The following is a 17,857-nucleotide window of genomic DNA, read 5'->3' as shown; positions in this document are numbered from 1 at the left end:
GACATCTCTGCTGAAAGAACTTACTGTCATACAGGTCTTTTTACAGAGCAGGAAAAAAAATAAATAAATAAAACAAAACCCAAACAAAAACACACAAGAAACAAACCACCATTACCTTAAGTACAAAAATCCAGTAATTTAGTTTTGAATACTTAGCAGAAACAAGACCAGTCAGTATATTTAATTTTAGCATGTAAAGCTTATATAAATTTGGGGACTCTTTTCTGCCATATACATATTCTGCTCCACAATTAATAAAAACATTTTGTTTATGGCCTGGTTTGCAATTAACATCTCTTAAGCAGCAATTCAAATAAAAAGCAAATATCTAACATGCAAGAACATGTTTACTTCTATTTCCTTATGTTAATCTCTGACAGGAATAATGTGTTTCCTCTTTCTCAGATAACTAGAATCTACCCACTGGCTATTCGTCTGACAATTTGTAAGATGTTTTATTGATGACAAGGCAGATGGGAATGGACAGACATTTATTTGGTTACACACCCATCTTTCTTTCAGTACAGTCATGGTGGTATCATTCTGAAACTTCAGGTAGGTTATTTTACTGTCCTTCACGTTTCAAATTTCTTGAATTGAAGGGCGGTAACCCCGAAAAAGCCACTAGTCCCATGTGTGATGCTGGGCAAGTCGCTTCCTTTTTTAGGAGCCTGGGCTTTTTTTTTTTAATTTGAAAAATGAAGGAGTAGAAGCATATTTATTCCTTCCGAATTGGAAGGAATTGGAATATACATTTTAACCAACACAAGTCCTCATTAGTATTTTATTTTTTAGAAAAAAAAAAATCCCTGCTGATGTTAAAATCATTATGCCTGTTATTCACCTTTTAAGGAAATACTAAGGTAATCACACCTCACTTAAAAGCCACAAACAGCTGTGTGGAATCAGCAACATTTCAAAATATACAAAATTAAATGATTTTTCTCAAAAACAATTTCATAACCGTGTTCTTAAAAATACTGGCACACTGCAAATCATATTATTTGGCTATTCTTTCTAGATTAAAAAATTCTGAGCAGAAAAACAAAAACAAGTGATCATGTGAACTATCGCTCTAAGCTGCTTTAAATTCACAAACATGCAGTTACAAGGGTGGCAAGTTATACATCAGAGGACATGCAAGTGCTCATATTGCAACTCAATTACAACTTACTATTGAACATAGGATTCAAAACAAAAGGCTTTGGCAATAACTGGAGACAAAAAACGGTGGGGAGGAAATCAGTATTTCAAAAGACGATGGCAAGAACTATAGCATTATAATTATGACATATGTTTCATTTTTAAAACAGTACAACTCCCTTCCTCCCCACCCCACCCCCAAATGATATCAGCTGAGTAGATCATACTACTCAGTCAACTTGCTTCTGAAACTCTTAAGGTATCCTAAAGGGATTCGTTCCAATCAGAGAAAACATATCAGAATTTTGCTTGCTACATCGAGCCACGGTTACTGATGGCAGTATATGCTATCATTTCAGGTGTATTGGGGAAAAAACAAACCATGGAAAAGGACAGGAGTGCTAGGAAGTTTGTGATAAGTATAACTTCTGTGATAAGTAATAAGCATTAGGCTCTACTTACCTATCGGAGATAGATACATATATATACTCAGCCTTAAATTAATAATAAATAGTATCAATAGTGTTCTTAATTAATTGAGGGAAGAGGCAAGAGCTATTCTTTAACATACCTTAAATACTTGGTCAATGAATATGGACAGAAAATGGCACGTGTCGAGAAAAATCTTGACCCCCCCACCTGCTAGCAGCTAAAAGCATTAGACTTCAATAGTGAGTGCCACACATACACTCTTCAAGCTCTGAGTATGGAACACTAGGTGCTTGAGGGTAGAATAATGAAGAAATCAGCCCCAACTTTGAAGAGCATTTGATGATACTACAGAAGAAAACAAGAATTTTAAGTACCTCTTCCAATGGATTGAAAAGATACGCTTCTAACTTTTAATTATCAAAATTATTATCCTAGAGAAAATGGTACAGTTAAATACAACCACCACAAGAGTAGCAAACGTCTTTTTAATCAGAAAGTTCAACTCAGGAAGCTTCCAAGACTGTGAGTCAGGCTGTATGATTAAAATTTGGGAGCACACTGTTCCCTGAGAGAAAGAGCACTTCAAGGATGTCCTTTTGCACCTTGAAAAATGCCCTTTAATGATGCCCCCAAAGGGGACTGTTCACCTTAGCGATGGATCGGAGTACTATGTCTTTGATTCCTTTTAGAAGTTCTTTTAAGATATTCTAATGGCTAAAAGAACAAACTAAATGCAATGGGTGGGATGAGAGAAATTTTATTAGTTCTAGCAGTACTACTCTGTTTAGGAACTTAATAGGACTTATTACTAAAAGACCCCACAAGACAGAGGAACAATGATCACTTCTAATAATCATAGATTTCCACATACTTACATAAACAAATTCATCAAAACTTATCTTCCCATCTTTATTCCTGTCACCATCCAGCATGAGTTTTTGAATAATCTCTCTCACTTTATATCCTGGTAATGGCATATTAGCTTCCTTGAAGAGCTCGTGAAGTTCATAGTCGCAAATGAATCCATTGCTGTTGAGATCTTTGTGAAAAGGGAGAGCAAGCAAAAAAGGAAACAAAGTTTTAGGAAATAACCCATTAGTGTTTTTCTTCATTTGAGGCTCAGTTCAGAAGCTAACCGAAATATGTTTTCCTTTCTTATTGTTTGGAACCAAAGGATGTTTGAAACAGAAATGCAAATTTTAACTGAAAGGGCATGGTTTTACATCACGTTTCTTTTTTGGAAGGGGGTAAAGGAGAAAAGAATACCTTTATTGCTTTGCCAAGCAAAGGGGGACAGGGCAGGCTCGTGCCTCCCAAAAACTGTGTGTCTCCACAGCATGTTTCTTATACTTAAACAGTGTATAAGTAGCTGTACTTAAAAACAGCATCCCTAATATTAAGAAAGTATAGTTGTTTAATACAATTATTTTTAAATCATGATGCTAACAGGATTTTAAAGAATTACTAGATGATATACCCATCTGCCATGGTATAAAACAACTTTCACTGTAGCTATATAAGGGTTTTATGCCCCTTATTCTCCCTGTAGTCTAATAGAACATTTATGAATTAATATTGATTACATTACAAGCACACCTGAAATCAAGCTATCTTCAGTGCCATTTTTTTTCACGAGTTAATGTAAATAAACGTTAATCCAAAACAAACAGAGTTCATAAATATAAATGCTGACATGAATAATGCAAATATTTAAATGGACTCTATAAAGAACTTTGATTTTTGTGCTATCAAATCTCAACAGAGTATGTACCTAGGTGCTGATGATGCTTATTCTGAAACTGTTAAAAATGGGGAAAAATGATCAATGACTAAAAGTTAATTTATTGGGAAAGAGGGTTATAATCACTTATTTTTTTAATAAAGAAAAACTTCTACCAGCAATTTCGAATACCTATTTTTCAAAAATGCTTTTTTTTCCCTTAGTTCCTCCACTGACTTTCATATATAAATTTACTTATTGTAATAAAAGGAAACAACTGGAATAGAGAAATGATTCCAGCTGACCACAGCACCAATCAAGAAAATGTTCTGTGTACTTCATCTATTTGATACCTTCCTTACAAACTATACCAGATACTGCTCCTGGGATTGGGGAAACTACAACCAAGGACAGAGTCCTGCTGTACAAAAGCTCACATTCTAAATGACTACTAATAAGCAAATAACATATAACATAAGGTATGATTATAAAATATAATACAACATAAGGGCTATGAAGAAAAATAAAGACAGGTAGGGGGTTAGACTGGGGGCTATTTTGCTCCCCAGGGAACATTCAGAAATGTCTAGAGACATTTTTGATTGCCACACACAGCTGGCTGTGGGGAAGATGTTCCTGGCATCCAGTCCATAGAGGCCAGGGATGCTGCTAAATATCCTAAAATGCATATGACTCCCCCTTCCACCTCCACTCTGCAACAAAGAACTGTGTGGCTCATTGTCAACACTGTTGAAGTTGAGGAACTCTGGGTTACAGTGACAGCTGGGGATGTGGGTGATGGATGATGGAGGAGTGCTATTTGGATAAAATAGTCAAGAATGGACACTTTGATAAGGTTATATTTGAATGAAGACTTAGGTGAGTGAGGTAAAGAAGAAAATCATGTGGATATTTATGAGAAAAGATTTTAGGTAGAGGAAAGAACAAATGCAAAAAATCTGTGATGTGGAAGAGTATCTGGTGTATTTGGGGGACCACAAAGATGCAGTATGACTTAAGCAGAGTGAGCAAAGGAGAAAATGAGAGATGAGGTCAGGGAGCTGATCATAAAAGCTCTTACAGGCCATGGTACACACTTTGGATTTTATTCTAAGTGTGATCTAAGCATAATTCGTAGTAGCCAGTTTGAGTCAATTAGCGAAATAGTAAACCCCCTATATGAAACCATTTCCCCAATATATTGAAAGCTGATGAAATTATATGCTTAGTTTTAATGAAGTATATAGAGTCAAATATTCTTAAATATAGATCACCATATTTTAAATCTATCAAATATCTATATTTTTAAAGCATCACCCCCAAACTACCTAACACCTATGAAAATCACTAATATTTCCTTTGGTTCCAGGTGCACTAGGGCACATCTTCACTTTCCTTGCTTTGAACTTGGAACAAAGTAATCCATACGGCACTGTGTCAGGATTTAAGCAACTTTGGGCGAATGAAATTCTTGGGTTTAAATACACCTTCTCCCATGCATATACAAATCTGATTCTGTCATTTTCTTTAAAAAGTTAAAAGAAAGCTCAACACAAGGAAGTAAGTGTGACCAAATGAAAGATACACAGCATAGCTGAAGGGACACAAGTGGGAGTAATGTGACACAGTATATAATTTCATCTCAGCTGCTCATTTGCCCAAGTCATCTCTCCAGATTTTAGTTTTCTCATCTGTAAAAGGAAGGCTTTAGATCAAATGATCTCTAAGGTCCCTTTTTAGCTCTAAAAACTAGAAAACCATATACTGAAAACCATAATACAGGGAGTTCCCACTGCGGCTCACCGGTAATGAACCTGGTTAGTATTTGTGAAGATGTGGGTTCAATCCTTGGCCTTGCTCAGGGTTAAGGATCTGGAGTTGCCGTGAGCTGTGATGCAGGTCACAGACACAGATCAGATCTGGCATTGCTGTGACTGTGGCGTAGGCTGGCAGCTGCAGCTCCAATTTGACCCTTAGCCTGGGAACTTTCATATATCATAGGAGTGGCCCTAAAAAGACCAAAAAACCCCCCCAAAATACACATTAAAAACAAATATAGAATAATAACATTTTGATCACTACTATACCTTGCTATCTAAACACAACATCCTTCATTTTAAGATATCCTTAGAGAAGGAGATAGCTTATTTCTTGCAAATATCAAAACTTTGTCCACTCTAGCAATTTCTGATACAAAGATATTTTAAAATGTTCTTTTACTTTCCCCTGACTTCTGAAATGACATAGCTGAGCAAAATTTAACTGTATTATCGGTTCCAGTTTAGATCCAGCATGTTCTTCTTTTTTGTATTCTCAGTAATATAAGTAGAAGGTAGAGATACACACTGGAGAACTATCATGAATTCAAAGCTACATGATGGAACCGACAAAGGTCCTGAGAGTCTAGTCTATCTGGTAGTTTCTTTGCTTTAGGTTAGAAGAAAGGTATGGGCAAGGGGTGGGGGAACTCCCCTCTCTGAAATAAGCTCTCTCAAGCATTAATTAGAAGCTCACTGATGTGATTAAAAGATGCCAGGAAAGAGCCACCCTAAAATACAACTAACATAAAATAACCACATGTGGAAACACTATTTTGAAGTAAGAGTGGCAATAACAGATGCTTTTAGTAATGGGCAGGAAAGTTTTAAAAGGGGCTTGGAGGAATAAAAATTTGTCAATCTTATGAGATTGTAAATCTCTAGATAAAGATTCTTCTAATTTTTTTTTATCTCCCATCCCAATATGTAGCAGAGTATCTTGCATAGAATAAGCAGAGAGAAAAAATTATTTTTGTGAGATCGCTGATTCTCAAATATTAGACCAGAAAAGAACCCTCTAACCTAATGAGCATTTTAAAAACAGAGCTAAGCATACAACAATGACAAAAAAAAAAAAAAAAGCAGAAATAGCACTGAACGACTGAATGGCAATTCATCAGGAAACCCTGAGGACAGAAATATCCCTTAAATAACATTCAATCTCATTCCCTTTGTTCTAATCCTGTCCCCACCCAGCAGCCTTCAGATCTGTAATTTGGTTTTCTAAGTGAACACACCCACCAAGGAGTATCCCAGTAGAGCACCAGGGAAGGCTGTCAGGTCAGGGCCTCGCTTTCTAAATGTAGAAACCTGCTTTGACTTTAAGAAACACCTGTGCACTTCTTTAGCCAACCTTCGCAGCAAACTGAGTACTTACTCCGTGGCAGGCACTGTACTAGACACCAAAGACACAGGAATTAATCAGAGAATTTCTGGTTCTCACTTGGGCTTCAAAATCCTTATAAAAATCTGGAGTCCTTTTAAATCACTTTCCACTCCTTTCCTGATAGGGGAAACGAATCATTGACCATGTGTCATCTACTTTTACATATTTGTAAAGTGTTACCTACTCTCTTTTTCTCCATATTTTAACATTAGATCTGGTTTGTACTACCTCTTGAGATCCAAGGCATTTTAGTGTTAGTTCTGGTAAATTACTGCAAGGTTTTCTTAGAGTTCCTAAATCAGATCTTTTGAAGAAAACAATTTTAATTTCAATAAGAAGGCAGAGGGAGCCTAAAAAGGCAGCTTGCAATTAATTTTAGAAAATCTCCCAGCTGCCGAAGTCCTTGAAAGACAAAATAGGGTGCAATTATTTTTAAAGAGTTTTATGCTAATTTTATTTTCATGCCCCAGCCAACACACACGCGCGCACACACACACACGCACTCATAAGCAGTATCCGAGATCTAATGTGCTGTGCTTCAGAAAGCCTGAATATGAGACTGCACAAAGGCATTTTAGAAAGCTCCCACCTCATCAGTGACGTTATTAAACAGGAGCTCAAGATATTTAAGGGTGAACTTTTCCTATTCTGAGTGTTGACAAAAACATGAAAATTCAATAATAAACTAACCAAAAAAACACAGACCTGGATTGAAAACAGTTTTTACTGAAATCACAACCTCCTGGCATGATGGCAGTCCTTTATTCTCTCATTAAAGCTGCCAATATTCTGGAGGCCCTTTCTGGCTCATTTGCCCCTTTTTCATTAACACTGGCGTGGGGCGGAATGGGTTCTGCCCTTCGAAGACTCCTTTGTTCCACTGTCATACATCAGACCACCCAATGAGGTAGATATTATCATATAGTCTGTATTATCTAGAACATTCTCAATGTTTCTGTGAGCACAGGTCTCAACATTTTAGTTCAGAAAATATGGTCAGTCTGGGCAGACATTCACAGGCTGCAGGAGAAAAGAACTCCATCTACCCACTGAACAAAGTTCCCGCAGAGAGTCCATAGCTAAATTTCAACAAATTGATCAAGTGTTCCATTTTAAAAAAAAAAATCACATACTTAAAAAAAAAATCACTAAGATGTTCCCAATGCTATCTATATTGGAGTAGGCCTGTGTCTTTCATATTGGCTGCTGAATTTATCAGAAAGGAACCAAACGTTTGTAACAACAGATTCTGTCTGTCTGTCTCTATGATGACACATGTATGTTCGCATCTGCATTCTGTTTTAAAAGAAACCTCATTATGCTCTCTTACCGAGTATTATTTTAGATGCCAGTTAACTCTCCCCAAACCCTCCCCCCAAGGAACCTTAAAGTAAATAAACTTATTACACAGCCATGTTCCTGCAGAAGTTTGAATCACACCAAGAATGCATATCCTTAAAAGGAAATGTTTTCCCTCCCCTTGCATCCTGTTATTTAAGCTATTTTAAGTACTTGTCTGGAGAAAGCTGAGCCAGAATTCAAGTGGTTTTGATTTTAGCTGCTGTTTTACACTGCCCATGTGCAGGTGGTATGTGATGCAATCTATCACTTCAAACACATCTTTTGGGGTGCTACTTTGTCTTATAAATCTGACAGTGAGAAAGACTTGGATTTCCTTTGACCCCCAGGTTGTGTGTGTGTGTGTGTTGCTTTATCTGTCCTCGAATCTGCCTAAATCTACTGTCTTTTTTACAAAGAGGTTGCATATGTGTCCTCATCTGCAATACACATGCAACCTCTTTAATACTAACTAAGCCACTATGGTCAGTGCTTGTTAGGACTTAAGAAAACCAAGTGCAGATGCACATCCTTTCAGAAAAGCTGGGTTTAAAAGTTTCATTTAGTTTAACCAATATATTCCACAAGTTTTTTGCACTAAAAAAAAAATAACAAAAGGAATTTATATCTATCTAACGATGGGTTACACACACCACACACACACACACACGATCCTCACTGCCTAAGAAAGCACACAAAATATTAATTTAAAAGACTCAGCCAAAAGACTTGTGCAGAAGAATTTAGATTATACTCTAACCTAAGATCTAGGCAATAAAGTCGAGCTTTCATTAGGCATTAAAACTTTAGAAAAGGCAGCTGCTAAACATCTCCAGATGCTTAGCTAAACACAGGTTTTGCCTTTCACGGCCTATACCTTTTGAGATACCTCATTCCAGCAAATACCTACAAGAGGCAGCTTAATGAGTCCCAGCTAAGGGTAGATTAGAGGTTGTGACCTAAGAGTTCACCCTAATAGTGGATCCCCAAAGGTGGAGGTCAAGTACAGCTAAAGGCTGGACAAGGTCAGAGGGCTGAGAGAAGGCAATCAAAAATGTTGTCTATTAATTGTTTTCCAAGGAAAAATTTCCAGCAGTCTGGCCATCATTTCCCACCAGCTACCATCCTCCCACTTTAAAAATACACACACACACACATTCTCACACGTGTGTGCTCTTGCTCTTACCTCCCCCCATATCGGTACTCCTGTCTTCCACACCGTCAAAACATGGTTTTCAGATACTCTGAGACCTTCACTTCTAATACTCCATCGATAATTAACCAGATGGCACAGTGAAAGAGCACTGGTTTGTTTATTTTTTTGGTTGGGCTGTAGTTTTTATTTTTTAAGGCATAATTAAACAAATATGCACTGGTGTCGTTTTCTTGAATTCAAGTGAATTAAACGAAAACCACCATGCTTTTTGCGGCATCATCCTGATGTGGTTTTAGTATACTGGAGAATATCAAGTAATTTGAAATGACTTCCTGAGATGAGAAAATCTGGTACAGCTACAATCACCATGACCAAAATTTTCTGGCCTGAGTTTCGTGGGCAGCCTCAAAGGAATATACCCACACTACTGCTAGTCATTTATGAAACCCCATTATTCTTTCATTTCAAAAGTGCTGAACTTGTGGGTTTTTTGTTTTTTTTTTAAAAAAAAAGCTCAGTGGCTATTGCTTAGGAGAGAAAAAAGTCAGATGTGTTTGCTGGACTGAAGGCACTCTGAAAAGATTTACATTACACAAATTTATCTTTATGACAAGTAATCATTCAAATGACCTCTAGCTTCCATAACAAGATTAAAGCCTCAGAATATAAAGGGCACTTTCTACTTGGTAAAATATTTACTTCCTAAATGTTCTGAAAAATTTTATGTATTCTTCTTTAGAAAGAACTTATGCAGCACTGCAGTATTTAAATTAAAACAGAAACATTATGAAGTAGGAAAAAATGAGCACCAAGGCTTCTTGCTATTCCAGTGGGAAATATTAGAAACAAACGTTGAGAAAATGAAAATAATTAAATGAAAATATACTGCTCAGAACTTAACACTAAGCAGGTGCAGAAAGTAAGTGAAAGGAGAACTTTAAATTTTAATACCCTATTTATTGCTGGTAAAGAGTTTCAAAGGACTATTAATTGATTGAACAAAACCTATGGTTAGTGGTAATTACAGAGATTTTTTTCCACACACTATGATTGTGGTGAATTTCTAAAGAGATAATCAAGGCTATTATTGTTAATAGATGGGGGAAAAAATCATATAATGATTTCCATATTTTGTCACAACTGAACTGAGACAAAGTAGTCCTCTGTCCTCTCCCCTCTCTATGCCATAAGAAAGAATTGTCCTAGTCAGGAAAATAAGTTATAGAGATTGTTTTTAAAATCAAGTTTCCTAAATGAAAAAAAAAAAAAAAAGGATTTCCATAACACCTTTGACAGCTGCCTGAGGGCTCTGTAAATAAGAACTAAAAACCACAAAGATTTTAAAGGAAAATCAAAAGATTCAGGTAACTGGGGTCTCAAACACTCTTCTAAAAGACAGACTATACACAAGCCTTTAATATGCTGAAAAATATAAATTTTATGTGTTATGCTGTAATAGCCAAAGCCTTAACAATAAATTCTGCCATGATGAAAACCTTCATTAACAAAGATCCTTTGAGTTTCCAGTTGATAACGACAAAGTCCCAATACATGAAAAGAGAATAGTTCCTTGGGATTCAGTCAATCAACTATTTATTTATTGAAAACTTCACATGTGAGCCAACAGTGAGCTAGACACTGAGGGGGAATACAGACGATTAATATGTAGAAGAGGCAGAAATTTTGGACTCAGCCGGTTAAGGATCTGGTGTTGTCACTGCTGGCTCTGGTTACTGTTTTGGCACAGGTTCAATCCCTGGCCAGGCAATTTCTGCATGGTGTGGGTGAAACCAAAAAACAAAACAAAACAAAACAAAACAAAACTATTTAATAAGTTAATTAGTTTTATTTAAAAAAATTTTTTTGAATATTCTTTCCTAAATTATATTTTTCAATATTATACTCGGTATATGCAAGGGAAATTATGTCTCCCTCAAGGAGGCAGAAACACTGTTGGTGAAGGGAGCCCCTACCCCTACTTCATAACTTCAGTGCCCTTAAATCTGAGGATCTATTAGCGTGTCGTGTACACCTCTGATGGTACTTAGAAGGATATTAGGTGGTATGAAATAACAGCCCATCGCCTGGTGAGAAAACTCATCTATTCAGTTCTCTTTTCTTTTTCCAGGTCACTTCCATGGACTCCAGAATTCCTACTGAGGAATATATATGCCTTGTAGGGCTTCCATAAGACATATGGCCCAATCTCCCACCTCTGGGAAGGTCTTTGCCTACCCTAAATCCTCCAAGATGTATGATTTAAAGTGTGACAGTAGTTCCACAATTGCCCTTTTTTGCAGTCCAGGCTCTAATTGATCCCTCACTTAGTCCAATTTAGCCCTGTTTCCTCCTTGGACATAACTGGTCAACTCCATATCATTAAACTTTAAAGGAACAATTAAGCTCTTTTGCTGATAAAAGTATTCCAGTGCCATCAGGTAAACAATATTTGAATTAGCTTTAGTTTTTAAAAAATATTGCACACACATATTTCTGAGATGCTACACATGAGAACAAAGCCTATGTTCAACAATAAACATTGATTTGAGGAGGTGAGGCCTTAAAGATTAAACAATAGCAATAATAAGGTCCCCACCCCAAAATTCTATTTATAGATAAACAAACTAGGCTGTCCCCAACAATGAAAGATGAATATGATGGAAGGTTCAAAGGAAATATGATCCTGAAATAATTATGACAAGAACAATCTCCAGAATCTACAATCTACAGAATAACATGATTTAAAAAGTCTTGCATTACAATCAAGAAATCAGTTGTGGCGCAGTGGTTAACGAATCTGACTAGGAACCATGAGGTTGCGGGTTCGATCCCTGCCCTTGCTCAGTGGGTTAACGATCCAGCGTTGCCGTGAGCTGTGGTGTAGGTCGCAGACGCGGCTCGGATCCCGCGTTGCTGTGGCTCTGGCGTAGGCCGGTGGCTACAGCTCCGATTCGATCCCTAGCCTGGGAACCTCCATATGCCGCGGGAGCGGCCCAAGAAATGACCAAAAAAAAAAAAAAAAAAAAAGAAATCACCTGCTGTTTTTTCATAATTAATTTAATATTAGACTGAGTAGTACTCTTCTTACAGTAAGTGGCATCTACGGCAAATTAACTGACTGCCTTTTTTTTCATACACACACACAAAACTGTGTTAGATTCAGGACTATTCAATTTTTTTCCCAGGTAGAATTCTGATGGAAGTATGAATGGTCATTCTGGCTCGGGGGGGGGGGGTCATTATTTTTCACAAGGCATACTGTGTTACTGAATGGCTTCAGAGAGAACGGTGCTCATAAATGGATGGAAATAGAGATGTATATGCTTCTTCACTTTTCGTTAATGGGATTTTTTTTTTTTTTTTGGTCTTTTTGCCTTTTCTAGGGCTGCTCCCGTGGCACATGGAGGTTCCCAGGATAGGGGTCCAATCGTCGGCCTTCGCCAGAGCCACAGCAACGTGGGATCTGAGATGTGACGGCGACCTACACCACAGCTCACAGCAACGCTGGATCCTTTAACCCACTGAGCAAGGCCAGGGACCGAACCCGCAACCTCATGGTTCCTAGTCGGATTCGTTAACCACTGCGCCACGATGGGAACTCCCGTTAATGGGATTTTTAACACAGGTCAAAGAGTAGATTCTGATTTAAATAACAAATCATTATGATTTAACTTTATACCCTTTCATCAAGGGGATACCAAATAGTAATAGTCTCCCTCTCTAAGCCCATGCTGACTTGTGAGTACACACATCAATAATCAGGTCTTACCTGTTTTCTCATTATCTTCTACTGACATGGCCTGAGCACTGAAATTTGGAATGTAAATACTATAAACTGCACCCATGGCTGCTAAATCCAAAGACATGTTATATGATGATAAAGGATTAAATCAAATGGCATGCTAATCCTTCATATCTTATATGGACACTAATTTAATTTCAGAAGGTCAAACAGTCTGCATTATCCAAAGGCACAGAGAGTTCATGAAAAAGGCAATAAACACAAGCTAATTAAGGAAAGGCAAAACATCATCTAAAGGATCTTATCATTTTCAGGGCTCATATATCCCCTTTGGGAACACCACAAAAGCTACAAATCTTCTCCTCAGAAAAATATGATATACGAAATACAGTAACAACACAAAATTTGTCTAAAAGTTTCAGGAGCAACAGCAGCCCCCAGTTAAAGACTGGCACCCTGGGCTAAAAACCTTTGACCATATTAGATACTAGATATAATTAGGAATAACATGGTTTAACGTGTAGCTTCTAAAACTTTATCCCACTGATTTTAACTACCTTGCCCTAAGGTTCATGATTAACCATTCATATTATTTTTTAGAGAAAAAACTTTGATTTAGGGCCAAAATCAAAGTGCTTTACTGTAGTTACGCCACAAAAAAAACTTACCAACTTTTGCAAAGGCCTCTTTGAGTTCATCAAGCTCATCTTTGGAAATCTGGGTGGTAGCCATCTCATCCATTTAAAGAAGATCTAAAGAGAAACCAAAAAGTTTCAAGACTTTAAACAGAAATAAGTCATAGATACAGAGAACAAGCAGGTGGTTGCCAGAGGGGAGGGGATGGGGGAAAGGAAAGAAATAGGTGAGGGAGATTAAGAGGTACGAACTTCCAGTTGCAAAATAAGAGTCACTGGTATGAAATGTACAATGTGGCGAATATAGCCAATACCTATGTAATATCTTTGTATGGTGACATAACTAGACTTATCCTGGTGATCAGTTTGAAATGTACAGAAATACCGAATCTCTGTGCTGAGTAACAGAAACGAACATTGTGTGATAGGTCAATTGTACTTCAAAAAAATCACAAATAAACAAACAAATAAGCTCATAGAAAAGGACATCAGATTTGTGGTTACCCGAGGTGGGGTGGCAGGGTGGGGGAGGGGACTGGATGAAGGCAGGCAGAAGGTAACAAACTTCCAGTTATAAGATAAATAAGTACTAGGGATGAAATGTACAACATGATAAACATAACTAACACGGCTGCATGTTATGTTTGAAAGTTATCAGAGTAAATCCTAAGAGTTCGCATCACAAGAGAATTAACATTTTGTATCTATATGAGATGATGGATGTTCACTAAACCTACTGTGACAATCACTTTATGATGTATGTAAATAAAATCATCAGGCCGGAGTTCCCGTCGTGGCGCAGTGGTTAACGAATCCATCCGACTAGGAACCATGAGGTTGTGGGTTCGATCCCTGGCCTTGCTCAGTGGGTTAAGGATCCAGGTGTTGCCGTGAGCTGTGGTGTAGGTTGCATGCACGGCTCGTATCCTGTGTTGCTGTGGCTCTGGCGTAGGCCGGTGGCTACAGCTCCGATTCGACCCCTAGCCTGGGAACCTCCATATGCTGCGGGAGCGGCCCTAGAAAAGGCAAAAAGACGACAAAACAAACAAACAAACAAACAAACAAAATCATTAGGCCATTCACCTAAAACTTACACAGCGAGGAAAATTTCTAAAGACAAAAAAAATTGTGATGAATATATTACAAGCATTCCGGCGAACTCTCATCTTAGGGATGATTTAGACAGAAATGCAAACTACTAAAACCACCTCAACAGGTTTCCATATTTCTACCTACAGCCATAAGGAAACAAATGAGATGTCATCATATACCAAAAGTTATCCAGAATCTTCCTTTCAAGAACAAACTCTTACATTATGTTCAAAGAGTGTAAAAAACAGGCAAGGGACACAGCAATGACTGAAATTCTTGGTCGTATGTGCCAAAACTAAGTCATAATTATGTGTCCAAAGATTCATGTAAAATTTAATTTTTCCATTCAGCATTTATCTATATCTCCCCGTCTATTTATCAATCTGTCTATCTTACTGGCTATTTACATTTTTTTTCTATCATTTTTGAGATATAAGTAACATAATATTGTGTAAGTTGAAAGTTTACACTGTAATGATTTTATAGATATATAAATAAATGATGACCACAATAAAGTTAACACATCCATCACCTCACATACTTAACCATTAAAAAATCATGCATTGCAAAGAAACTTGATTTTCAGACAGCACGCTGACAGCTATCAATCATTCCCATTAAGGGAGGAATCAACCAAAAAAACAAGTTATTTTTGGTTTGGATACAGAAATACAAGTGCACGCTAATCAACACATCTTTGTGCACATGACTTATTAATATTACTTAAGCTTATACTCTTTTTGATTTGGCCCTATTTTACCTACATAGCCAGTAAGATAGGGTTTGGCAAACTATAGCCTGTGGGTTAAATGTGGACCACTGCTTATTTTTGTACGACTCCCAAGCTAAGTATGGTTTTTACAGATAAACATTTACAGTCAAATATTTGAACTTCAATTAATGGAAATGTTATCCCAGAAGAACAAATTCCATTCTTCTCTTCAGATTTGTATTACAAAAAAAAATTACTCAGGTATTATTATATTTTAAATTTTATCAGTAAAAATTTGTGAAAATAACATTTAAATCCTTGATATTAATAATACAACATTCTTATTTTGCCTCCTGGCACACAAAATTTATGATCTGGACTTTTACAGAAAAATGTGACCGAGCCCTGCAAGAGAGAAAGGAGGGCTGTACCACAACGGAAAATCCCCACATCTAAACCTATTAACAATTTTTGGATGGAAGGAAATGAAAATGATTATGTGTTGCCTTTTTCTCTCTCTCTCTTGATCTTTTTGAAGGACTTGACTTTTTAGAACAATTCACAGCAAAACTGAGCAGAAAGCACAGGGAATTCAGTTCCCATATACCTCTTGCCCTCATGCACATGTACAGCCTCCACCCTTACCAACCTCCCATCAGAGTGAAACATTTGTTACCACCAATGAACCTACACTGACACTGTCATCCAAAGCCCACAGTTTACATTGACACTGTCATCCAAAGCCCACAGTTTACCTTCAGGTTCACTCTTGGCATTGTACACATTCTGCATTTTGATACCTTCATAGTATCATACAGAATAGTTTCACAGCCCTAAATGTGTTGTTGCCTTTTCAAAAAAAGTGTCTTTGTGTTAAATTTCATAAACTATACAAAATACAAAGTTGAGAACTTATATTTATCCCTTTTAGACATTTTGGGGGGGGTCTTTTTTCTTTTTAGGGCCACTCCTGCGGCATATGGAGGTTCCCAGGTTAGGGGTCCAATCGGTACTGTAGCCAATGGCCTTCACCAAAGGCATAGCGATGCGGGATCCGAGCAGCATCTGCAACCTATACCACAGCTCACGGCCACGCCGGATCCTTAACCCACTGAGCGAGGTCAGGGATCGAACCTGCATCCTCATGGATGCTAGTCGGGTTTGCTAACTGCTGAGCCAAGACGGGAACTCCTAGACATTTTTATTAAAAGTTAAAAAAATGATTTGCTAACTCATCATTTTGTAATGATGCCTACTACCTAGTACAGAGAAGCTCAAGAGAGCTAGTTCACTTCTAGAACTTATCACAGGTCTAGGCACAGAGTAAGGGACTCAATAAAATAATACTTTCGTAAATTCATCCATTCAACAAGTATGTGCTAAGCCCTACATTAGATAAATTCATATTTCTAGCAATTCCCTGAACCCTCATAACAGGCTTATGAGGTAAATATTCATACCCCCCCCTTTTTTTCCTTATTAGATAGCCTAGTCTCAAAGGACCATGGACCTGGCATTTAAATTCAGGTCTCTCAAATCCCTGGGAAGTTTTAAAATGACTGTATGATACTTACGACCTAAGTTTCCACCATAACGCAACACAAATTCATAATGACTCATATTTTTAAAAATAAAATATAAACAGATTTTTAAAAACATAAAACAGAACTTGTCTGCTCATAAAACTTTCTTACCTATGGTGTTAAAACGTCACTAAAGACAGAAAATGTCTCAGTAGGTAAGTTGTGTAAAAACACTTTTCAGAACAGGCTCAGGCTCTATAAGGTAAAGAAAGGTCTTCAGTTAGATACAAAGGCAATCATTTTCAAGATTAAAAGTAAAAAAGGATTTTTCATAAGCTAAGCTGCAACCTAATGACAATGCTTAAAAAAATTCTATATTTTGCCAATATGATGTTCAACACTTCTGATTACAAATACTATATAGGATTTACTGAGATTTTCTTTACATATATTTTAAAGTAATCATGTTTTCAATACAAAATTATTGCCCATCTTCAGTGACTATGCCATGCAGAACAATGGCACGGAAAGTCTGGAAATGAGACTGTCTCAGAAAATCTAAAACATGTGGCCTTGCCTTTATTTCTAAAAGTCCTTTCTAAGAGCGTCTGGGCAATTTGTGAGTCCATAGTAATCTAAAGGTTATGTATAACTGACTTACTTTGCTGTACACCTGAAACTAACACAACTTTGGAGGTCAACGATACTCCAATAAATTTTTAAAACATAAAGTATGTGAGGGTTTTTTTTAAAAGACAATTTAATTCTCATACAACTGTATCACTTCTATACAAAGAATCAGACAAACACGGTTCTAGAGATACACCCCTGCCCTACCGACTGCACCCTTCACGCACCCCTGCTGACCAGCAGGTTCTGACTCAATCCTTCCCACTTCACTCCTTTGCAGGCAGCTGAAAAGGACAGACACCTCTTTTCCTCTTCTTTATGCCCCGCCCCCAACACACACACACCTTTAACCTCGTACAATTTTACTGACATATTAGGCATCTGTTATATGCCTAGTTCCTGCCAAGGAATTTACAATCTGGGGAAGACAAAGACGTAGATAATTACAATTTGGCACAAAGTAAATCAGTGGCTGTAATAAAAGATAGAGAAGGGGAAAGACTCTAGAGACTCTAAGGATTATTAATTCC

The 17,857-nt window shown here is 37.3% G+C and overlaps 1 protein-coding gene across 9 annotated transcripts in view; it reads right to left on the bottom strand.

The window, feature by feature from the left end:
• The window catches only part of PLS3 (plastin 3), an 86,222-nt gene that overhangs the window by 27,005 nt on the left and 41,360 nt on the right, over positions 1-17,857 (bottom strand). For 5 of the 9 annotated variants that reach the window (XM_085008260.1, XM_085008264.1, XM_085008258.1 and 2 more), the window contains exons 2-4: positions 16,869-16,952; positions 13,404-13,487; positions 2,451-2,614 (exon numbers count right to left, since the gene is read on the bottom strand). In XM_085008260.1, the coding sequence (XP_084864386.1) occupies positions 2,451-2,614; positions 13,404-13,476 (237 nt within the window). In that variant the 5' untranslated portion in view covers positions 13,477-13,487; positions 16,869-16,952. Of the gene's footprint in view, positions 1-2,450; positions 2,615-13,403; positions 14,232-16,286; positions 16,953-17,857 lie in introns of all 9 variants that reach the window. The other 4 variants (XM_085008266.1, XM_085008259.1, XM_085008263.1 and 1 more) reach the window with 2 other exon arrangements.

This window comes from Sus scrofa, chromosome X (assembly GCF_054392235.1).
Source record: "Sus scrofa isolate SSC_HxYL_T2T_F1_AM1 chromosome X, Sscrofa_HxYL_maternal_Yorkshire_Landrace_v2.0, whole genome shotgun sequence".
NCBI classification, from domain to species: domain Eukaryota; kingdom Metazoa; phylum Chordata; class Mammalia; order Artiodactyla; family Suidae; genus Sus; species Sus scrofa.
This window is presented reverse-complemented; position numbering and strand designations above follow the sequence as displayed.